This window comes from Muntiacus reevesi, chromosome 1 (genome assembly GCF_963930625.1).
Source record: "Muntiacus reevesi chromosome 1, mMunRee1.1, whole genome shotgun sequence".
Classification (NCBI taxonomy): Eukaryota; Metazoa; Chordata; class Mammalia; order Artiodactyla; family Cervidae; genus Muntiacus; species Muntiacus reevesi.
The window spans coordinates 19,920,542-19,944,916 of NC_089249.1; the positions used below are offsets into that span (position 1 = coordinate 19,920,542).

Sequence of the window (24,375 nt, forward strand, 5' to 3'; positions counted from 1 at the left end):
TCAACTCTTTGTGAAGCAATGGGCTGTAGCTTCCAAACTCCTCTGTCCATGAGGTTCTCCAGGCAAGAATACTGGAGTGGGTTGCCATTCCCTTCTCCAGAAAGTCTTCCCGACCCAAGGATATGAACTCAGGTCTCGCGCATTGCGGGCAGATTCTTTAGGGTCTGGCCATCAGGAAAAAACCTTTTTAAAATATAGGGATGAACTAAAGTATGTACAGAAGAAAGGACAAGATTTTTGAGGTTTGCTTCTGAAAACATAGCTGCACTGTAGGGAGCTGTCCAATAATCTTACTGAGCGAATGATTTTACTTCTCTAGGTTTTACCCGATTTCCTGAATCTGAAGTGTTAGATGTAGTGTTTTCATAATGAAATATACAGCTTCTTTAATTATCACGTTAAACAATGTCAAAGACAAAAGTGTGGAGAAGGTTCCACTGCACGTGGGGAGGGACTCAGGAGACCTCCTGGGATCATTTCCAGGTCCCGTGTCTCTGGTTTCCTGCCCTGGGCTCCAGGTGTGGGAGACTGTCAGGTGGTCACTTGCTACACACGTGGAAACACAAATAGTTGGTGGTCTGTGGAGCAGGACCGTGGGGGTGAGAACACCCAGATGATCCCCTTTCCTCCCTGAAGAGGAGGAGCCTGAGGCATCCCATGAAGGCTCCTCAGAAGGTCCAGGTAGGTGCAATCCCAGATGGGTGACCAGGTCTGAACATGGCCTTGCAAGGATTTTCCCTCCATCCCTGCCCATTTCCCTCAGTCCTGCTCCTGGGGATGAAGTAAGCCTGGAACCCAGCTCTGCCCTTGGGGAACCAGAGGCTCCAGCAGGCTAGGCTGCAGGGAGGTTTTGAGTGCCTGTACTCAGAATCATGGGCAGCTGTGGAGGAGGGGAAGCAGGAAGGGCTAAGATAGATTTTTTTTTTTTTTCATTTATTTGTATTAGTTGGAGGTTAATTACTTTACAATAGTGTAGTGGTTTTTGCCAGACATTGATATGAATCAGCCATGAATTTACATGTGTTCCGCATCCTGAACCCCCCCTCCCACCTCCCTCCCCATCCCATCCCTCTGGGTCATCCCAGTGCCCCAGCCCTGAGCACTTGTCTCATGCCTCAAACCTGGACTGGCGATCTGTTTTGCAATTGATAATGTATATGTTTCAATGCTATTCTCTCAGATCATCCCCACCTTGCCTTCTCCCAAAGAGTCCAAAGTCCCTTCTATGCATCTGTGACTCTTTTTCTGTTGTACATATAGAGTTATTGTTACCATCTTTTAAAATTCCGCATATATGCGTTAATATACTGTATTGGTGTTTTTATTTCTGACTTACTTCGCTCTGTATAATGGGCTCCAGTTTCATCCACCTCATTAGAACTGATTCAAATGCGTTCTTTTTAATGGCTGAGTAATATTCCATTGTGCATATGTACCACAGCTTTCTTCTCCGTTTGTCTGCTGATGGGCATCTAGGTTGCTTCCATGTCCTGGCTATTATAAACAGTGCTGCGATGAACATTGGGGTACACATGTCTGTCTCAGTTCTGGTTTCCTCATTGTGTATACCCAGGAGTGGGATTGCTGGTTCATATGACAGTTCTATTTTCAGTTTTTAAAAGAATCTCCACACTGTTCTCCATAGTGGTTGTACTAGTTTGCATTCCCACCAACAGAGTAAGAGGGTTCCCTTTTCTCCACACCCTCCCCAGCATTTATTGCTTGTAGACTTTTGGATGTCAATCATCCTGACTGGCGTGTAATGGTACTTCACTGTGGTTTTGATTTGCATTTCTCTAATAATGAGTGATGTTGAGCATCTTTTCATGTGTTTGTTAGCCATCTGTATGTCTTCTTTGGAGAAATGTCTGTATAGTTCTTTGGCTCATTTTTTGATTGGGTCATTTATTTTTCTGGAATTGAGCTTCAGGAGTTGCTTGTGTATTTTTGAGATTAATCCTTTGTCTGTTGCTTCATTTGCTATTATTTTCTCCCATTCTGAAGGGTGTCTTTTCACCTTGATAATAGTTTCCTTGTTGTGCAAAAGCTTTTAGGTTTAATTAGGTCCCATTTGTTTGGTTTTGCTTTTATTTCCAATATTCTGTGAGGTGGGTCATAGAGCATCTTGCTGTGATTTATGTCAGAGAGTGTTTTGCCTATGTTCTCCTCTAGGAGTTTTATAGTTTCTGGTCTTACATTTAGATCTTTAATCCATTTTGAGTTTATTTTTTGTGTGTGGTGTTAGAAAGTGTTCTAGTTTCATTCTTTTAAAAGTGGTTGACCAGTTTTCCCAGCACCACTTGTTAACGAGGTTGTCTTTTTTCCATTGTATATTCTTGCCTCCTTTGTTGAAGATAAGGGGTCCATAGGTAGGTGGATTAATCTCTGGGCTTTCTATTTTGTTCCATTGATCTATATTTCTGTCTTTGTGCCAGAACCATACTATCTTGATGACTGTGGCTTTGTAGTAGAGTCTGAAGTCAGGCAGGTTGATTCCTCCGGTTCCATTCTTGTTTCTCAAGATTGCTTTGGCTATTAGAGGTTTTTTAAATTTCCATACAAACTATAAAGTTATTTGTTCTAGTTCTCTGAAAAATACTGTTGGTAGCTTGATAGGCTATGCATTGAATCTATAGATTGCTTTGGGTAGTATACTCATTTTCACTATATTGATTCTTCCAATCCATGAACATGGTATATTTCTCCATCTATTTGTGTCCTCTTTGATTTCTTTCATCAGTGTTTTATAGTTTTCTATGTATAGGTCTTTTGTTTCTTTAGGTAGATTTATTCCTAAGTGTTTTATTCTTTTTGTTGCAATGGCGAATGGTATTATTTCCTTAATTTCTCTTTCTGTTTTCTCATTGTTAGTGTATAGGAATGCAAGGGATTTCTCTGTGTTAATTTTACAGCCTGCAACTTTACTATATTCATTGATTAGCTCTAGTAATTTTCTGGTAGAGTCTTTAGGGTTTTCTATGTAGAGGATCATATCATCTGCAAAGAGTGAGAGTTTTACTTCTTCTTTTCCTATCTGGATTCCTTTGATTTCTTTTTCTGCTCTGATTGCTGTGGCCAAAACTTCCAAAACTATGTTGAATAGTAGTGGTGAGAGTGGGCACCCTTACCTTGTTTCTGACTTTAGGGGAAATGCTTTCAATGTTTCACCACTGAGGATAATATTTGCTGTGGGTTTGTCCTATATAGCTTTTTATTATGTTGAGGTATGTTCCTTGTATTCCTTCTTTCTGGAGAGTTTTTATCATAAATGGATGTTGAATTTTGTCAAAGGCTTTTTCTGCATCTTCTGAGATAATCATATGGTTTTTATCTTTCAGTGTGTTAATGTGGTGTATTACGTTGATTGATTTTTGGATATTAAAGAATCCTTGCATTCCTGGGATAAAGCCCACTTGGTCAGATGTATGATCTTTTTAATATGCTGTTGGATTCTGTTTGCTAGAATTTTGTTAAGGATTTTTGCATCTATGTTCATCAGTGATATTAGCTTGTAGTTTTTTTTTTTTTTTTATTCCATCTTTGTCTGGTTTTGGTATTAATGTGATGATGGCCTAATAGAATGAGTTTTGAAATTTACCTTCTTCTGCAATTTTCTGGGAGAGAGTCATTCTAGCCCCATGTGGGGAATAGACAGGTAAGGCAAGGCAGCGCCCCAAAGTAAACACAATGGAAGATCTTGCAGCAGTCCTAGTTATATGTGAAGGCAGCCTGGGTGAGATGTGTCCTGTCTATCTCTGCCCCTCTGTTTAAAGCTGACCCTCTCTCACACTGCACAAAAGCCCTCTGCTCTCAGTCACCCTTGGGTGCCCTGTCTCCATCCTTGTCCATGGGGCTGGAGGAGTATCCACATGCTCTGCCCAAGACAGATGACATGGGCTCCCCCGGGCATCCCATGGGGACTGCAGGGCTCCAGAGGCTTAGGGAAATGATTGGATGGGAGCCCAGCAGGCAGGCAGGAGGAGCCATGGAGGACTTGCTCCCTGAGATCGTGGGAGACAGGCTCATGGGGAAGGAAGTCAGACATCTGGAGGCCAGGTGAACCCATCAATCAATGCAAGAAAGCGTCACTGAAACAGCTCATATTTACTGGACCAGAATCTAGAGAACACAAGGTGGGGAGAACCAGAGCAACCTGAAATATCTTCGCCAGCCTCACCCCCAGCTGAAGAAGAAACCGAGGGTCAGAGAGTCATGTTTCTTGGCGCCAGGCTTTCATCTCCTCACACACTGAAAAGTTCCTTGACCTGTTTCTGCCTCGTTGGTTCATCCTTCTTTCTTTCTTTCTTTTTTAAATCAACCTCTGTTCCTACACCACATTTGGACTTTCATGGAGATGTCCCCGGTCTCTCAGTCACTCTGGACCCCAAGAGCACCTAGCGACTTGTCACCTGTTCCCCCCACTGTGCTATCATCACCATTGCTGTCACCAACATCAGCAACATTATTGTCATCAAGAGTCACTGCCTGAATATCTACATAGACAATTTTCCATGCAGATGTACAGATGGACACAGGGACATGAAAACATACTCAATATCACTATTAGAGAAATGCAAGTCAAACTACAATAAGTTATCTCCCCTACAGCAATCAGAGGGGCCATCATTTACATCTACAATGCTCTGAGGCTGTGGACAAAAGGGAACCCTCCTCCACTGTTGGTGGGAATGTAAATTGCAGCCGCCATAGAAGACTACATGGAGTTTTCTTAAACAATTAAAAATAGAGCTACCACATGATTTAGCAATCCTAGTTCTGGGCATATATCTAGAAAAAAATAAAGCTCTAATTTGAAAAGATACGTGTACCCTGATGTTCATAGCAGTAGTATCCATAATGGCCAAGATATTATATTAACGTAAATGTCTGTTGAGAGATTAATGAATAAAGCAAATGTGGTACACTTATACATATCATGGAATACTACTCAGCCATATGTGTCCCTGGACCCTACACTGCTCTGGGAATGGCTAAATCACGGCCTCCTGCAGACTCTCATAGATCTGGGTAAGCTCCTCCAACTTCTTCTCAGAATCCCGTGCCTGCTTTCTCAGACTTTTAGCTGTTACTGTCTTGGCACCATCGTGCAAGTGCTTTGACTCCCTCACCAGGAAGGCCACATCCACCAGAAGGAAGACCCCAGCAGTGGCCAAACCCATGATCCGGGCTCCTTTGGTTATTGTTGAAGCTGTGGCTTTGAAACCTGCCTGTATCTGCTCGATGGCTGGGCCTGAGATCCTCCCAGCGCTCATGTAATTGTATGCACTGGCTGCAGAGCCAGAGTTGTCTTTGCCTGTCTCCATGGTACAGATTTTCATTTCAACGCATCGTACAATTTCTGTGATTTCCTCTGTTGTCTCAACAATGTGGGGGTTGCTCTTGAGTACCTCTAGGAGAACCTTCCATTTCTTGACGACACTTGACAACATATGACTGGCTTCGGTTTCTGCTGATGACCTCTTCACATGTTCGATGATACTGGTGGACACACCGGTCACAGCAGCTGCTGCTCCCAGCCCTATCCCAGTGGCCAAGAGTGCCACACTGGCCCCCGCTGTCACGGGTGCCAGAGCCAGGCCAACAATGGTCAGAATACTAGACACAGCACCAGTGCTATGGGTCATCACATTGGAGATGGTACAATCCTTATGCACTTTGTCAACCTTGTCTGCGAGCTCGTGGAACTTGCATATGAACTCCTCCAGCTGCCGTTTCACCTGAGGAAACTTTTTCAGAAACCTCCTCCTGTCCAGTTCCTCTTTGGTGAGTCTTTCCTGGTCCTCCTCAACCAAGGATCTTTTCAAATCCTTCATATATTTGCATAGTTCATTCGCGTCTTTCCTGTAACAATGAAGGTCAAGATATTAGAAAGGCAGTTTGCTTGCCTGTAAAATTGGCTGCATAATATCTATTCTGCATAAATACAGATATGTTGCTATCAATCAATTAGAAAAGAATTTTATAAATGTAAAATGTTCTCTTTCAACCTTAAACATGTTTCTTACTTTATAGATGCTCCATCTTGACATAGCTAAACTTGGAATAGGTAAACAAAACTCACATTAGGATACTGGCAAACTTAAGAGAGATATTTGAGAGAATTCCCAGGTTGTCCAGAGGTTACAACTCTGCACTCCCACTGCTGGCCTTGACTCAATCCCTGGTTGGGGAATGAGGATCCCCCGGCCATATGGCTCAGCCAGAGAAAAGGTATGTGGTGAAGACATCTCACAGGTGGGTCAACACCATTACTTCGAAAGAGTTTTTGGAGTGGGAACTCCACAGATAAACAAAGACACGTAGCACTGGAGGAGAAAACCTTCATTTGAGGGCCTCGGTGTGTAGTGACAAGGCTCCCTGCTCTTTGCCCTTGGCTAATGGGAAGTGTCCCTAAGCCCGTAGAATTCCGACTGATAGGCATGTCCTTGCCTGTCTGGGCCTTTGGCTATTGGTCAGTCTGACAAGCTGACGAGTGACCCAAGGTCTGTGGTTCTCATGGTGTGTGTCAGTTCTGCATCTGGTAGAGCTGGACACTAGGGCATGAGTGTGACTTCCAGGAGGGGCTGGAGATGACAGGTCAGGGTAATCTGACTTTTAAGCAAGGTCAGAGTCCCTGATGGCAGTACTCCGTGCATCTTTTCACACACCGAATGCAGGTCAGTAACGTGTCCTGAGGACAATGGAAGCTTCGACTGTGAAACCTGCCCAGACTCTGCTCTGTGGCTGGTGGGAACTTTTCTTCTTCCCTGTAGTAAACTGTAGCTGGGATCATGAAACTTTCAGTGAGTCCTGTCCATTCTGTAGGGAATTCTTGAACCTGAGAGTTGTTTTGAGGATCCCCTAAATTTGCCACTGAAGTCAAAGTAAGGGCAGTCCTGGGCACTGTGCCCTTAAGCTTTGCAGATTGGCTGTCTCTATGACTTAGAATTTTTTAAACCCCAAAAGTCAGAGCTCAAAGGCACCTTATAATCATTTGGCCTGCCATCTGCTGTTTTCTAAGCATTGTGCCCTTATCCTTCTCAGCAGAAGGTCACTGGGTCCACCCACTGCCCCAGCTGACAGGAAAGCAGGAGATGTGCTATGAGCCCTGGTTTCCCTTGGACTCTCCAGCTCACCTCACGGAAACATCACCCAGCACCCTCAATGGCTCAGGGGTCACATATCTAACTCACAATTTACCTGGTGACAGCTCCACCCGCCTGCAGCCCAGGCCATGTGCAACTTTGTGGAACCTCTAAAGATTCAAGGGACTTGAGAAAACACCCATCTGAACGGCTGAGCCTGAGGAGACCTGCACTTGCACAGCTGGTGGAGGAAGCGTTTCCTCTTGGGTGGGGATGCGTGAGGCTCCTCAGAATCCCTCAAATGACACACAGTCGCATCCACTCACTGTGAGCCTGGAGGGCTCCCTGAGCATGGCCTTCCACTGTTAGGGGGACTCACGTATCTTAGAAGAGGGTCCTGGATGGTGTGAGTAGACAGGTCCCAGGCAGAGTGTACAGACATGGTCACCCAGGGCCCTCTAGCCCAGCATGAGGGGATCCCATCAGGGAGGGAAGAAATATCCCCCCTCCCACTCAGGGGACCTCTGCTAGGGTCAGTCCTCTCAGTTTTGTGTCCTTAAGGCCCGCTCTCCTCACTCTAGTCCTGGTCCTGCTGCCCAAGCCTCCATACAAGTCTTCCAAACTGGATCCTCTGCTTCACCCTGATCCCTGGGTCTGACCCTGGTCCAGGCCTCTCTGGTCCTTTGGAAGAGATGATTACACTTGCTTCCCCACCTGTGACCCTGCAGTTCACTCTGAGGCCATCACCATAATCTATCAGATTGAATTGCTATTTCCACTGGACACAGGGCAGATCTGAGATTTAAAGTCTTAAACCCACAGGCCCAGGAATTGGGCAGGGCTAGATCCAGGATCCCACAGGCTCCTCCAGTTCCTCTCTAGCCTCTCTGCCTTATGGGCCAGCAGAATCCTGCAGGGTTGGTACAGTTCCTAACATGGGGAATAGAAAGACTGCAGGCAGAAGCCCAGGACACAAATGGTGGTGTGAGGATTTTCTAACTTGGTTCTCATCACCAGAAAGAAGACCCTTAACCCCTGTCTCTTCCCAACAATTTTTGAAGTGTTTGTATTGACTGAGTACTTACTCTGTGTCAAGCATTATGGGAAGCACTTTACATACATGATCTCAGTGTCCTCATAATAAAAACGAAAAGATGAAGAAACTAAAGCAAAGAGTAGTTCAGTAACTTGTCCAAGGTCACATAACCTGCCCCTTCCTTGCAGGTTTCATTCTTCTCAACCTCAGATGATGCACTGTCAGCAAATGACATGGAGGAAACATTCCTGATGAGATCTTGAGAAGGGACACCCTTGACCCCAACAATAGGGTCCTTCCTGGAGGAGGTGTGCCTGCCAGGAGGAAGCTAGCCTGGTGCTGGGGGACATGGGTGACCTTCTTGGGGCACCTGTGCAGGTTACCTGGACAATCTGTCCTCAGTCTTAAGTCTCTTCAGGAGTTTCTTCAGTAGGAGTCCTAGTTGCTCTCTGCTCAGCTTGTCCCAGAGACATTCAACGACCTCCTCCAAAAAGATCTCAATATCTAGATGAAAGACAAGGGAATAAGATTAGAAGAATTTGTGGTGGAACATAAACGTTATTGAGTATAAAGTAGTTAAAATTCATCTTGCTAGCAGCAGTCACCTGCGGTGCTCTTGGTGAGATCACCTAGGGTTATGGATGGACTGTCCCCCCACCCCCCAATTTTTGTTGAAGAGTTAACCACCTGGTGACCTTTTTGAAGATGGGGCTTGTAAGAAGGTTAGGTGAAATGAGGTCCTATGTGGGATTCCCAAGGAGTTCTACTGGTAAGGAACCTGTCCACCAATGCGGGAGATGTAAGAGATGTGGTTTGATTCCTGTGTCAGGAAGAACCCTTGAAGGGGGGCATGGCAAGCCACTCGAATATTCTTGTTTGGAGAATCCCATGGATAGAGGAGGCTGGCAGGCTGCAGTCCATGTGGTTGCAGAGATGGACATGATTGAGCAATTGAACACACACACACACACAAAGAGAAGAAAGAGCAATAGTGATTTGTTATTTATCACTTCTAGAATAGACTTGGAGCACCTTATAAATGAATCCTTTCTTGTTCGGGCAGTGAAACAATTGAATACTCACGTTAAATGCGATAAAGAATGTAGTGACTATAAATAGCCTCAGATCACTGCAGGGTAATTATCCTCAAAGAGTTATCAAAATCCCTGTGTGATTTCAGAGATCTGGAGGTTATGGAATTGTAGGTAAGATATTGGTGGCCAGGCTATATATATGTGTGTGGGCTGGGACTTGATATAAAATGTGTTTCTTAGTAAATCCACACAAAGAGGCATTGTTCTTATTTCACAGAAGAGGAACTCAGTGAAACTGAGGGAAACTGAGTGAAACTCAGACAGGAGAATGGACAGCCGAAGGCCACAGACCCGAAAGCTCTGAGGTTGAATCCAAGGTCAAGTATCAGACATTTGTTGTACATAACATTGAATCCTCCTTACATTTAAAACTCCTGTGGTTTGTTCATTCTACTCTATAGCACACAATGGGGATTCTTTGCAACTCACTTTTGGTGGTGAGCATGCAGTAGTGTATATAGAAGTAGAAATATAATGTTGTACACATGAAACTTGGAAGACATTACAAACTCGTGTTACCTAATTTTAAAAAAGACTTTAAGACCACACGCCATTGAGTAAAACTACCATGTGAGAGGATTCCTGCTTTGGACCACAGACTCTAGGATGGGCAGGGGAGGGGATCAACCAGGTGGAGGAGGGGTGGAGCCAGATGTGATCCCCATCGCCTCTCCCCTCTAGGTGGGAGGTGGGAAAGGCCACACTGGGGTTCAGTTCAGGGTCCACTGACCTTCACAGACTGGCTGGGCTGGTGGCTGGGCAAGAGCTGGAGGAAACAGCTTCTGTGGTGATACCTCAGGTTCTGGGAGCAGCAGGAGGCTAGAGCCAAGAGAGAGAGAGCAGGAGAAGCTCCAGTGATGCTGGAGGACCTCCTCTCCCAGGCCTGCCTTGCCTTGGGGACTAGCATCTGCTGTCCATTCTCTGTGTGTGCTCTCCTGGCCTCTGTTCTGAGTCACTTGCTGGATGATGGGAGAGGCAGAAAGTCAGCAACTTGATCATGGATCCTGAGGAGGGGGCCAAGGAGGATGTGGGCAGATCCTAGGGTGAGGGGAATCTCCTGGTCTCTCTTGGAAGCTCAAGGATGCCTATCCATCCTCTTCGTGGTTCTTGATTCCTCTGGAGTTTAACCCAGCCTGGAAACACCACCCTCAATTCTGGGGCACAAGTAGGAACTTTCCAGAGAAGAGGCAGCTGACTACCTGAGCAGTTTCCAAAGTTTTCTGAGCTCATGGTGGAAGCAGGGGCTCTCAGAGTCCTCCCTTCAACTCCTTGTCTGCGTCAGGCTGGAAGCAGGTGTGACCTCACCCCTGAGGAAGAGAAAACAGACTGTGAGCTCCACTGTGAGGGTGCAGGGGCTGTAGGGAGCAGCGAGGCACAAGTTATCTGGCAGGTTCCCCTTGGATGGCCACCAGTGCCTCCAGGGACTTAGCCCAGTGTGGTTCTCTGTCTCCTGGGTTCACTGGTTGTTAGTTCAGCAAAGTCATTTACCTCCTACAGCTCCTGCCAAGCCATGTCAGAGTCCTGCTCTCCTGTTGGGGCAGAAGGAGAAGTTTATCAGACAGGAGACAGACATCTGTGAAGTCACAGGAACGATCAAACCAGAGACTAGAAGAACATATAGGAGGTGATACTCTGGAAATGAAGTGAGGTTGGGACACCTGTGTTTTCAAATTGGTAATAACTAATATTAATGATAATATTGATACAGAGTCCTTGATATGCAGGCTCCTGAAGCTCACATAAACTTAGCTCAGTCCAAGTGTTCATGCTGGTGCCAAAGTCTGGACTGGAACCCGAGTCTTTCTGATGCAAACCAAACATTTGTGATGACTATGCTCTACTCCCTCTAATATACAAAAATATTTATTTGTGGATATATGTTAATTGGTAAATGACTCTTTTCGTTCCAAAATGATGAGCTCCCTGTGCTCAAGTCTCTCCTTGATAAAGTTCCTGGTGATACAGCTCCCACAGCCCAGGTCCTCCTTGCTTCTGCAAGAGCCTTTTTTCCCACAAGGACCTGGAATCCCACCAGCCCTGCCCCAATTCCTGTCTCCCTGCTCTGAGTGGCTGAGAACACCTGCAGGTGTTCTTTCCTCCTTGCTTTCCCCTCCTGAATATTGGACTTGATGTAGTTTCTAATCCTTTATGTAAATAATAGTGCAAAGAATATTCACCTTGTATAAAACTTCAGCTACATCTGAGACTGTATCCTTAAGCTATATCTAGAAGTAGAATTAAGATCAGATGGCATCAACAAGTAACAAATTTCCATACCTAGAGACAAATGCTATGCAAAGAACCTGTAGCAATTTATGTTCACACTTATAATATATGAGGGTGTTCATCCTTTCAGATATATGCATTCTCAGTGATCTTTCTTTAAAAAAAAGATCATATCTTTATCATTAAATAATTTATTTTGGTTCTGCATGTGATTGTCTTGCCATGGGAGATGAGGAAGGAAAGTTAGTGTTGATGACATTTAGCTACAACTTTTAAGAAAGCAAAAGAGCATCTGTCAGCTACTCCTCCTGAGACTTGACTGAAATGATGGCAAAGGTATATATTGGTATAATACCCTCTACTGATAAGACTGCATGGTTTCCATAGTGTAGTGCTTATCACGTTCACCTAACACACAAAAGTGCTCGGTTCAAAATCGAGTGGAAACATCTTCACTTGGGATTCCCTTGTGGCTTAATGGGTACAGAATCCACCTGCAAATCAGGAGATGTGGGTTCAATTCCTGGGTTGGGAAGATCCCCTGGGGAAGGGAAAGGCTACCCACTCCAGTCTTCTGAACTGGAGAACTCCATGTACTATGTAATCCAAGGGATCACAAAGAGTCAGACATGACTGGGCAACTTTCACTTTCACTGATAAGAGCACCTTGTGTTTGTGATCATTGCTCTGCATTGGTGTCACTTCTGAAACTTTACCAATGGTTCCCCATATGTTATTCCATTAGCTTTTGAGATGTGTACCATTGTATCCTCTTTTACAAATAAGGAAGCTGACACATAGATGTTACCTGACTTACCTAAGTTCAAAAGTCTTGCCCTTGGTACACTGGTTCCACCCCACTCACTGGGTCAAGAACCCAAGGCTTGCCTCTCCTCCCTCTGCTGCTAATAAAAACAAGCATGCGAGCAATAGGAGACCAGAGTCTTTAACAAATATTTGAAGACTCACTGAACGGAAAAGTGATAGGTGAATAAAGAGGAGTGCAGTAGAGGGAGAGAAACAGGGAGTTTGTTCACAGGAGAGAAGAATTATCTTCTCGGCAGAGCCTCAGAGAGGGAGCAAGATGAAAGGAAGTCTGAGGGGAGAGCAGGGGACAAGCTGACCAACCCCACATCCCATCCCGTATTCACAGCAGCCTTCACTCTTCACCAGACTTTTAGAAGGTTACTTGACAATGAGATGCAGGAAAAAAAATAGATTATGTCTTTGTTTAATTATGGAGGAAGGTAAGGACACCCACGAGAGAGACAGACGTGGGATCAAGGAATCAGGAACATCAACCCAGTGGGAAGGGAATCCAAGGATCCCAGCTGGACGTGCAGCAGACCTAGAGAGAAACCAGTCCAGAATGGGATAAGAAATCCAGAGTCTGTGGGGACAAGGGACTCGATATCACATGAGGCACAGTTGGAAAGAAAAGGAGGAAATGTTGAAGAGAAACAGTGCAAGGGGTGAAGATGAGGACAGTGAGAAACATCAGGAAAAACTAAAGCACAGGAGGAGAAGGGGATGACAGAGGATGAGAAGGTTGGGTGGCATCACTGACTCAATGGGCATGAGTTTGGGTAGGCTCCGGGAGTTGGTGATGGACAGGGACTCCTAGTGTGCTGCAGTTCATGGGGTCGCAGAGTCAGACACGACTGAGTTATTGAACTGAACTGAACAGCTGAGAAGCATGTGCAGCTATATGGTACATGTTAGCTCTTAAAAAATGTATTGCAATATCACAAAAAATGTAAACTCTTTTGTGTGATTTTTTAAAAAAATTCTAAGGTAAATATATCTATGTCCAAGTCCTTTGGAGACTGTTTTAAAACTGAAGTAATATTAGCATATATAATATGATACAACTCACAGATGTATAATATAGTGATTCAAATATCTTAGTTTTATTTCATTTATAGTCATTATAGAATAACCTTTATCTTTTTAAATGAAACAGAGTATTTAAATATGTGAAGAAAATGTACTTGTTAATTTAAAAATCGAAATATACATCTAGAACTTGGGAGCCAAAGCACTGAAGGGAGGAGGAGGATTAATATCTCAGTTTACAAAGCTGGGAATCAAGAAATAGTAGGTCCAGTCGAGAGCATAGGAAGCAAAGGTGTAAATAAAGTGCTTACAAGTGCAAAGCTTCCTAACAGAGGATATACAATTAGTGGAATAATGATATAAGAAGAAGAAGGGGACAGGTATAATAGAAAGTATAGAAATAAATGAAATCCTTTTTTCCTAATAAAAATAAATAAATAGTATCAAATTTAAGTCAAGAAAAAGCAAAATGCAAAATGTACTACTTATTAGTGATTGTGGTTGATGACTTCCCACTTTGCACCAGCCACCTTCCCAATTGCTTGGTATGAATTCACTTCCTTTTAGTTCTCACAATGATCCTATAAGAAAGGAAACTGACACTCAGAGAGGTTAAGTAATTTCCTCTAAGCACCCAGCTAGTGCTAGAGCCAGAATCCAAATCCAGGTTCCTGTCTACTGCGCACACATTCTCACACTATTCTACCTCGAAATGTAGTAATATCATTTAAAGAGATTGATTAACTATCTAAAGAAGAAGCTTTTCCTTGGAAGGAATGAGCAGAACCCTCTACAAATTGATCTGTCTTAACCATATGCACTTAGGACTGTATTGTTTTACTTCTAAGACAACAGATGTCACTTTTTATAGTAGTCAATAATCTCCAAGATTGGGGTGGTTTCTAGTGCCACCACCTTAAAGGTGATGGAAGCAGCTGAATTAAATGCCAACAGGAAGTGTGTGACTCCTGCTGTGACAACTGTCAGTGTAGGAGACATGTTTGTGTTGATGAAACTCATTCAGTCAGTTCAGTCGCTCAGTTGTGTCAGACTCTTTGCGACCCACGAATCCCAGCATGCCAGGCCTCCCTGTCCATCACAAACTCCTGGAGTTTACTCAAACTCATGTCCATCGAGTCAGTGATGCCACCCAGCCATCTCATCCTCTGTCATCCCCTTCTCCTCCTGCCCCCAATCCCTTCCAGCATCAGGATCTTTTCCAATGAGTCAACACTTCGCAAGAGGTGGCCAAAGTACTGGAGTTTCAGCTTCAGCGTCAGTCCTTCCAATGAACACCCAGGACTGATCTCCTCTAGGATGGACTGGTTGGATCTCCTTGCAGTCCAAGGGACTCTCAAGAGTCTTCTCCAACACCACAGTCCAAAAGCATCAATTTTTCGGTGCTCAGCTTTCTTCCCATCCAATTCTATGTCCATACATGACCAGCGGAAAAACCATAGCCTTGCCTAGATGGACCTCTGTTGGTAAAGTAATGTCTCTGCTTTTTAATATGCTATCCAGGTTGGTCATAACTTTCCTTCCAAGGAATAAACATCCTTTAATTTCATGGCTGCAATCATCATCTGCAGTGATTTTGGAGCCCTCCAAAATAACCTAGTTCTCTAGTAAAGTAGGCATGAAAACAGAGCTAAACCAGAATAATGAGAGTGAACATGCTTGACTGAAAAGCATGAGTGGACTGTAAACAGATATTGTCCAGCAGCATCTTGCCCACCGACATGTGTACCCAAGGGCTTCCGTCCCCTCAAAGGAAGGAAGACTCCTTACTGTGGAGGTGAATCCCACAGGCCGGCATCTCTGCTCCTGCAAAGGCAAGGATGCTCTTGAAGATGATCAGAGAAGCGGTCATAAGGGGGCATCCACATATAATAATAATAATAATAATAATAATAATAAAAGATAATGATTGCTATGAATATGTTTCATTGACACAGGCTGAGTTTGTGAAAGGCCATGAGTTCATGATAATATTCAAATGAGAGGACTTTAGAAAAGTGTGGTCAAAAAGAGAGAGAGAAAAGTTAAAAAGAATGCTAGTGGTTATGCAGGGGACGCAAGGCGAAAGAGAGATGGGATAGATCCCTGGGCAGGGAGGATCCCCTGGAGGAAGAAATGGTCGCCCACTCCAGGACTCTTGCTGGGAAGCCCATGGACAGAGGAGCTGGGAGGGCTGCATCCATGAGGCTGCGAAGAGCTGGACACACCTGAGCTGGTGCCTTTCTTTTGTCTCTATGGTGCAAAGAAGAGTGAATGTGATGGAAATATTCTGTGTTAATTGAATTTAATAATAAGAGGAGTCTTGATGTCTATGGGTATATTCCTCTCTGTTTATTTACACGAATGTTTATAAAAGATTGAGAAAGAAAGAACCCCTGATATCCCGAGGTTGACCTGGTGTCACAACAGGGTGATACTCTTCTGTTGGATGTAAAGGCTCTCACAGAACTCCAGCCTCACACAGGGTCACCCTGAGAGCAGGAGTGAGGAGCCAGCAAACACCCATCACTGCGCCCTCACCCTCACCTCGCCCCCTCCCTTGGCTGAAAAGCATGACTGCTCCTTCTTTACCCATTACACCTTATCCTCGCTCTGGTCTCCCCTCTCCACTGATGGAGTTACTGAGACCCCATGGTAGTGCTGCCCCCCATTCTCTGCAGCACCCAATCTAGAGCAACCCCATTTCCTTAGAGCTCCCCCCAAATCCCCTTACCTAAGCTCCACTCCTAGAATCTTTCTTTCTACCCCTTCCTCTGTGATGCCCAGAGCTCTCCCTCAGAAGAGTGACCATCAGCTTGTTTTTAGGGGGTGTGCCTGGTGGCGAAGGCTGGTGGCATTGTCATGTGGATGGGAGAGAATTCACAAAAGCAGGCCCTCTTCCAAGAGGATGGAAGAGGAGAGCTGGCTGGCCCCCTGCCTCCTTTTCTGCCCAGAAGGTGAAAGACCCGAGGAGCCAGGTCAGCCTATTGAAATCATGAAACATGAGAAGAGAGTCAAGTCAGAAAGGAGGGATCAGGCAGAAGGGGCGGCTCCTGGATGATGACAAACAATTGTAAATGCGTCGAACACTGGACTCATCCTTGCGTTATCCCTCCCATTCTTGGCCTGGTCCTGACCCTTATCTGGGGCCTCAGCTGGGTGTGGACTTGGTCAGCGCTTCCTCTGCTTGATTCTGTCCAGGGCATTCTCCTCTGTTAGTTCTGATTGGTCCTTGTCTGGAAGGCCGTTGGTGGGAGAGGGGAGGACCCCGGAGAAGCCTGTCCCTGCCCAGGTGCGTGGCCAGTCATGCATCCCTCCCCTCCTCATGGGCAGCAGATTCTCCCCAACCATCTCCCTCATGTGCCTGCAGCCATGCTCCCTGGGAAGGGAAAGGGGCGTTAAGAAAGTCCCTAGCCCAGCACCCAGACCCTCCTGACTGCCCCAGCTCCTGTCTTCCTCACACTCTCTGTCTCCACAGGGCCTGCTGCAGGAGACTGACACCTCACTTGGCACAGGTTGTCCCTCCCCATGAAATGTGTTTCCCCACTGGCCTCACTATGTGATGGGTTACTTGTCCCTGGAGGCCCAGTTCCTAGCCTCCCTCTGCCACCTTCTCCCAGTTCTTCTCCAGCTCCTCTTGAAGGTCACACATTCCTGGTCATGGTTCTCTTTTTGTTCAGTTCCTCCAGGTCTGAGAACCCTACCCACATCATCAGGGGCCCTGTCTGTTCTCTGCTGCTCCTTCTGTCCAGGACCTCTGGGCACCCTCCGCCCTCCTGGGCACAGCCTGGCCAAAATATGAGGGCTGGGACCCCTTCTGGGGACATGAAACAACCAGCTTCTCGATGAAGCACAAGCCCAGGTCCCCTGTGAAAGTTAGAGAGGGAGGGAGGGTAGAAGGGGGAGAAAGAGAAAGAGAATGGAGAAGAGGTGGAGAAGAAACTTAAGGTCCTAATCAGTCAATCATTCAAAAGGATCCAGTGTAAACCAGAGAGAAAAAACTGAAGGGACTGAAGGAAGCATTAACAGTAACACTGATTTGAGGAAACCTTTCTAAATACACACATTCCACAAGATGTAAAGGAAATTCTGACCTAATGGACTCTTGGAAATTATAATTGCCAATGATCCCGTAAACCAGCCAGGTCAGAAAAAACATCTGCACCCACAGGGAAAATGGAAATCAGCTTTTAAAACCTTAGTAAGAGAATAGAACAACCAATTTCCCAGGAGGTAGGTTGCCCAGGGTCACACAGCTCTCTGTGGGCAGAGAGGAGGCCAAGACCAGGCCTTTGGACATGGGTACGAAGGACGGGTGGGAACGTGGTTTCAATAACAAATATTTCTAGGTTGTCTCTGCTGGTAAAAAACATATATCTAAGCTCATGCCCCTCCTGTTATACTGATGTCTGTAGAGTTTGGCTTTTTATCTTAATATTGCCACACCGGGTTTGCATGTGGACCTTGTGCAGTGAGCCCTTCTCACTTCTTGCAGCAGAGCCATCTTCCCCACACAGGACCACCCATCACCCACATCCTGAGCAGAGGGCCCGGCGAACACAGGAAGCCAACGCCCTTCGACTCCCCGCTTGGTTTCATGTCTCTCTCCAGGCCGCAGTCTCCCCCAGGGCCTGGCACTGAGCCTCCACTCAGAGGCAGGGTTTTTCAACAAACCTTGATTCCTTGTAACTGAAAAGAAATCCCCTTTCCCCCATCAGCCCCAGCCTAGCTCCCTGGGGGCAGCTTCAAGGAGGCCAGGTCATAGGAGGGAGGCTCTGACTCCCCTGACCTCCTCTACCCACTCTGCTTCCTCCAGTTTCCTAAAGTACTGAGCACCCCCAACACCCACCTTCCTCCTGGGCTCACCGCTCACGTCTCAGGGGTCCGTGTCCTGAGCTGAGCCCACCGGGATGGGTGCCACCCTCCCTCTTCTCTGTTCAGGGGCCCTCGGCTGGGAGGAAGCTCTCAGACACACCTGCCTCCACATCCAGGCTCTGCCCCTGCTTCACCTATTGCCTCGGCCATGGCCTCACGTCTCTGAACTTCCAGTTCCCTTCTTCTGTCAAGTAGTGACATCATCTTTTTCAGACATTCATCCAGAGGACGGGGAGATTGGCAGTGTCCCTCCCCCCTGCCTACCCAGGCGTCTTCCTCTGGCTGAGTGTGAACAAGATCCAGATGTTCTCAGCTATGCAGATGCAGCCGCTGGCTGTGTGTCTCTGCAATGACCTCGCACACCTTCTGGGCCCAGATATGCTCTGGGAAGCAAAAGTGAAAGCAAAACCCTCACTTCTGAGTGGTTCAAGTCAAACAAACACCCTGCCCACCAGGCCCCGCCCTGGGACTATTTCCACCTCCATCTGACCCCCTTAGAGAAAGAAGCCCAGTCCTGACATTCCACAACCTTCTTGACACAGTCCACTCCATCTCAGGCTCCATGAAGGGAGACCGGTCACCCCACACACTGTAAGTCCTTTGGCAAATCACAGCCCCCCCACCCCCCACTTCCATCTTCTCACCCCTCCAACCCCACACTCTCCAGCCTGCCTGCCTCATTCACCTTCATGCCTCCAGCATGCGGTGCAGTCCTAGAGCAGACCAGTTGCTCAGTGCATACTGGTCATACTCTGTTGCTGAGGACCACGTCAGGTGGCTTCTAGGATTCACTCACACTTCTAGGTTCTTCTGTGAAGGACACCTGCTGCATACAACCATGGGGAAATGCTTTCTGCAAAGCCCAAATCTGGCATCACCTCCTCTGAGAAGCCCTCCATGACCTCGCCTGTAGAGTCCACTGTTTCCTGTTTTGCCCCCATGGTACCTGGAAGAGGGGCCTAAGGCCACCCCTCAGCCATTCTTCCCATGCCCTTCCCCCCATCCCTTTTGATCAGATCCCTCTAGACTTAGCCCTGCTGGCAGGGATGGAACTATTGCATTTAGTCCCCATGAGGAGGGCTGGCCTTGGGGGTCACTGCCATTAGGTGGATGCAGAAGTTCGTGGGAAGGGCTGAGAGCACGCTGCTCTTTTCTAGCTTGGCTTCTAGCCACCTGACAACAGATATTTTTCTCTCCAAATGAAGGACTTTTATCAGAAAACCAGTGTCCTGGCAACTCAGAGAAGTCTACAACGGAGAGCTGGCCCTGCCCCTGTTTGGTTCCTGAGCAAAGAGCCTCTGTGGACGGGGGGCTGAGCGTGTGCCAGGCACTGAGCTCGCAAGGTCCACGCCTTTCCTGTTGAACTCTCACACCAACTCTAGGAGTGTGGGCTCCGTTTCACGGATGAAGAAATGGAGAATCAAGTTCCCACAGTCTGAGAGTCCTGCAACTGGACTGCTGGTGAACTTCCTGGGATGCCTCAGGCAGAAGTGACTGCAGTGGACCTGGATGCCCCATTGAGGACTGCCTACCCTTCCTCCAGGGCTGCTTCACCCCAGGAAGTGTCCCTGGGCCATTATGGTCCCCACCATCCAGGATTGAGGGAGGGACAGAAGGTTATCCATGAGGAGAGCCAACCATAGTTTGGTCTTAAAGCCAACTGTTATGTATCTGCTGTGTTTTGCAGGTAAGGGTGCTTAGAGGAGGGGAGAGGTGGGCGCTTTGTTCCAGCAACTCAGGGACGTGTGTTTGGTGGGAGAGTGTCAGCAGCTCACGTCCTGCAAATATTCATTTGACACCCTGTTCCCAGGACTCAGGGCTCAGGCCAGGGCAGACGCCCCAGAGCCCAGACACAGAGGAGTCAGGGGCTCACAGGCAGCCGCCCCGCCCCCCGACCTGCGCAGGTCCGCCCCTCCCCCACAGGGGCCGCCGGGACTCCAGGGCGCCTCCGCCCCGGGCTCGGGGTCCTCTGGGGACAGCCGGCTCTGGGTGTCACCCCTACAGAAGGGACACAGGGAGGAACAGCGGGAGGCAGGGGTTTTTCCTGCAGGGAAAATCGGAGCACAGTCACCCCTCCCGCCTGCTCACTTTAAACCTCAGGCAGAAATCCAGGAAGCCGGGGCGGGGGGGAAGTCACGTGGCCTCCCCGGGGGACACCTGCCTGCGTGAGGGCGCCCAGGCCCCCCTTCCTCAGTGCCTCCATCACAGGCCAGCTGGGGGCCCTGAGCTGGTGGTGGGCGTCCCGGGGACTCACTTCCCCGGGGTGGTAGCCCCTGCATCAGGCCTGGAAGCCGATGATGGCGTCTGTGATCTTCAGGTCCCTCTCCTCCTCCAGGTGGGCTAGCACGGCTCCCAAAGAAGACCTTGCTCTGGCCCATGCGGTACAGATTGCTCTCGAGCTCCAGGGCCTTGATCTAGAAGAGGAGAGCTGGCCGCTGACCACATGCCACCCCAGCCAGCACGGAGTCCTGGAGAAAGGCCAAGGCCCTGGATCGGGCTTATGCTCTGCTGACGGACTTCTCCTGGTGCAGGGAAAGTGGGGTGGAGGGACGCCAGGAAGGGGGCGGGAGGTGGCCAGCAGACTTGCAGAGAAACACAGAACCTGGGCCCTGAAGGGATCTTACCTGCTGGCATCTCTGTCCCCACGCATTTCTAACAAAGGTGACAGTGGACATCGGGGCTTCGGTAGCATTACTCTAGGTAATTAGAGAAAGAGTGTTTCTTTAAACAGGTAGTTTAAATTCAAGAGGGACTTCGACATACTTAGGAACCTAAGGAGTGAATCAGGGGAAGCCAAGAGTGTGGGGCCAGGTGCAGGATGGCACGCAAGGGCCACAAGTGGCTTGGGAGCATCGCTGTGACAGGACGAGTCTCTCATCAACAGTTGTCATTGATGAGGAGGCTGGGCCCAGACTGGGTGTAACCCAGCATCCAAGTGTAACCAACTGTTAGACACTCTGCGCAGGCAACACAGTTTGCCGAGAAGAACCAGCTTTCATGTAAGCCAGGACCTCCACAGGCTCACGACACCCCTGTTCAATTAGGTCCAAGCCCTGGGATCCAGCCACTGGAGGCTGTGTGCCAGGTGGTGTGCAGTCAGCTCTGCCACTTGCTGGCCATGACTTTGACAGTAACAAAGTCAACAATGCCTACAGGTGTGGCCCGCAGCCAGGGGGCTGTGCCACACTCCCTACAGTTCCCCAACCCTCACCCGCAGATATCCAGGGATGTCTGGAAAAGGTAGCCCCAGAGGCTTGGGAGGGAGGAAGGGGTTCCAGGGAGAGAAGTTCATGTCAAAGATCTTGAAGTCAGCGATGTCCAGGATCCTGATGAAATAGATGCCCTGGTTCTTGGTCTTGTCCAGAGCCTTTGATGCATAGGACCAGCCAGAGGAATGTGTGCTCATAGGTGGCCTTGGCCAAGGCCTCGGTGGCAAAGTCAGCTTGCAGAGACAAACAGGGTGGGTGGTGGCGGCGGGGGCGCGGGTCAAACAGAGGGAGCCTTGAAGCGCTCATTCCCTTTACCTCAACGATGTCATCTGCAGGGCCCAGCCCCAGAAAAACAACCTCAGAGATAAGGAGAAAACTTCATACACAAATATGTTCACTGCAGTGTTATTTAAAATGAAGGAGGTTGCAAGAGCCTAAACTTCCAACAATATGGGCAGAGCAAACTTAGACATTTGCAAAGTGTTAATCATTCAGTTGTGTTCAAGTTTTCATGAAGCCATGGACTGTAGCTTCCCGGACTCCTCTGTCCATGACGTTCTCCAGGCAAGAATACTGGAGTGGGTTGCCATTCCCTTCTCCAGGAAGTGTTCCCAACCCAGGGATATGAACTCGGGTCTCCCTCATTGAGGGCAGATTCTTGAGGGTCTGGCCACCAGGCAAAGACCTTTTTAAAATACACGGATGAACTAAAGTATGTACAGAAGAAATGACAAGATTTTTGAGGTTTGCTTCAAAAAACATAGCTGCACTGTAGGGAGCTGTCCAATAATCTTACTGGGGAATTATTTTACTTCTCTAGGTTTTACCCCATTTCCTGAATCTGAACTGTTAGTTGTAGTGTTTTCATAATGAAATATACAACTTCTTTAAGTATCAGGTTAAAGAATGGTTGGTCATAACACGTCTGCTGTCTTTCAAAAACAATGCCCCTATCTTTGAAGGGAAGGCTTTGCCCAGACTCAGCATGATCACCGGTGTGAAGTCCAGGACATCACCCCTTGGAAAAGAACAAGTTAATATGACCTTCCACGCATTTTTGAGAGATTGGCGCAGGATCTTAAAGATGCCCAGCACTGAGGCATGAGAGAAGCATGACACTGTCAGCAGAGGCTCTGCCCGGAGGCGCGCAGGCCCTGGGGGGCGGGCACACATGGGTACAGCACACCTCCCTGCCCGTCTCTCCCACGTGGGACAGGACAGCAGGTGCGGACAAACAGCTGCAAGGGCTGGGCTCCCAGGGGGGTGTGTACACTGCCCCGGGCCAGGATGAGCTGGGCTACAGAAACACCACAGGCTTGCTTCACTTCCTCATGGAACAGGACACCTTCCCTTCTCCCGACCAATCAACCCAACATGGATCAGGGAGGAGGCTCAAGGCACCCAGAGGGCTCACCCAGGATGGCCCTTCCCAGGCAGGGGCCTCAGCCACTCTTCTGGTCCCTGGGCCCGGCTTCCTCCTATTCTCCATGGGGGTGATACCACCTGCTCTCAGAGGGGCAGTGAGGTCCTGATGAGGACCCAGGTGACAGTGCTGAACAGCGATGGGCCCACCCAGGATCCGCAGGGGTGAATTTCCCCGCAGCAAAGAGGAACAGGGAGGGGGATCCCAGTGATGACTGGTATCAGGGGAGTAATTTTCCTGGAGGCCGGGGTCTCTAAAGTTGTTGCCTCCTTGTTGGCTGCACATATATGATATACATGCAGAATACTGAGAAAGGAGCCCGATGGAGCAGGAGATGCCCTAACATTGAACTGGGGCCCTTCACCCCTGACATCACTGCAAGATGCATCAGGTGGCAATGATTCACGTCTCTGTCCAGCTGGAGAAGTGGGCGGTGCACTTACTGTCGTGTGTTGGGTGGTTGGACCCAGAACAGCGTGAGGAGAGTCATTCCTGTTTGTCTGGGAAGAGGGTACGTGTGGATCCAAGAAGCACTAAATCTGGAGCCGCTCTACCTGAGACTTTCCCCCCAGGGTTCATGTCCCTATTACTCATTCATCTTCCTCATCCTTCAACCTGAGCTATTAGTCCAAGGATACAGTCCCCAGACCCAAGTTATTTTGTCTCCTGCGACCTTGACACTGAGATTCCAGGTGTTTGGCCCTAAGTCCCTGCTCACGGGACCTCAGGGGCCGGACTGTGGGATCCTGGAGGGGGATCTGTCCTGCATCCTGTCCTCCCTGAGCTGTGCACGTTGGGGACGTCTTTCTGTTCTCTGACCTGGGCTTCTTCCCTCCCAGTGCACGCTCTTCTGTGCTCACTCAGCCAGACTCAGTCTCTGTGCTCAGAACCACAGGGCTCTCACCTGACACGCGTCACCGTGGAGTTGCATCAGCCGCACAGTTAGCTCAATGGGGTCCAGCTCTAAGGGCTCAGGGGGCGATGGGGGGGACACTGAGTGGCTCTGTACCCGGTGCCTGAAACCTGCCCAGAGAAGTCTGTGCAGGATGGGAATTCTCCAGGAACTGAGGAAGAACTGATGAAGGAATGAACTCACATTTCCGATGGTCAGGCAGGTGATGGCCATGACTGCTGACGTCTTAAAGAAGGAATGAGAGGACCGGTTGGAGCCTCAGGAAAACAGGGCTGAGAGGGAGTCACTGGGGAAAGTCTTCTAAGGGATGTTTGGACAGAAGTGTTGAGAAGGCTCTGCAGCACGTGGGGAGGGACTTAGGAGGCGTCCTGGGACCATTTCCAGGTCCCTCGTCTCTGGCTTCCTGTCCTGGGCTCCAGGTATGGGAACCTGTTAAGTGCTCATATGCTCCACACATGGAAACACAGAGAGTCGGTGCCCCGTGGAGCAGGCCTGTGGGGGTGAGACAAACACCCAGGTGCTGCCCTCTCCTCCCTGGAGAGGGAGCCTGAGGCATCCCATGAAGTCTCCTCAGGAGGTCCTGGCAGGTGCAAGACCAGATGGGTGACCAGATGAGAACATTGCCTTGGATGGACTTTCGCTCCTTCCTGCCCACTTCCTGAGCCCCTCAGTCCTGCTCCT

At 48.1% G+C, this 24,375-nt stretch overlaps 1 protein-coding gene across 4 annotated transcripts; it reads right to left on the reverse strand.

The window, feature by feature from the left end:
• Positions 1–1,076: 1,076 nt before the first annotated feature.
• Positions 1,077–18,501, reverse strand: LOC136159269 (apolipoprotein L3-like). Of its 4 annotated transcripts, XM_065921291.1 has the most exons (5): positions 18,414–18,501; positions 10,704–10,744; positions 10,415–10,522; positions 8,505–8,625; positions 1,077–5,862 (listed from the first exon to the last, which is right to left on the reverse strand). In XM_065921291.1, exons 3-5 carry the CDS (start codon positions 10,443–10,445, stop codon positions 4,992–4,994), a joined length of 1,023 nt encoding a protein of 340 aa, XP_065777363.1. In that variant the 5' UTR covers positions 10,446–10,522; positions 10,704–10,744; positions 18,414–18,501; the 3' UTR covers positions 1,077–4,991. The 4 variants fall into 4 exon arrangements, with proteins under 4 accessions (XP_065777363.1, XP_065777373.1, XP_065777381.1 ...); XM_065921301.1 differs by lacking the exon at positions 10,704–10,744 and having other exon boundaries at positions 18,414–18,493; XM_065921309.1 differs by lacking the exons at positions 10,704–10,744; positions 18,414–18,501 and adding an exon at positions 18,250–18,386.
• Between the last annotated feature and the right edge of the window lie 5,874 nt (positions 18,502–24,375).

What these genes read in the sequence shown, in the direction of transcription:
- LOC136159269 (XM_065921291.1), bottom strand. Translation starts at nt 10,445, where the DNA reads ATGAGCTCAGAAAACTTTGGAAACTGCTCAG. An exon ending in AAACTTTGGAAACTGCTCAG is followed by an intron (nt 8,626 to 10,414) that starts GTAGTCAGCTGC and finishes TCTTTCATCTAG; the next exon opens with ATATTGAGATCTTTTTGGAG. An exon ending in ACTGAGGACAGATTGTCCAG is followed by an intron (nt 5,863 to 8,504) that starts GTAACCTGCACA and finishes TCATTGTTACAG; the next exon opens with GAAAGACGCGAATGAACTAT.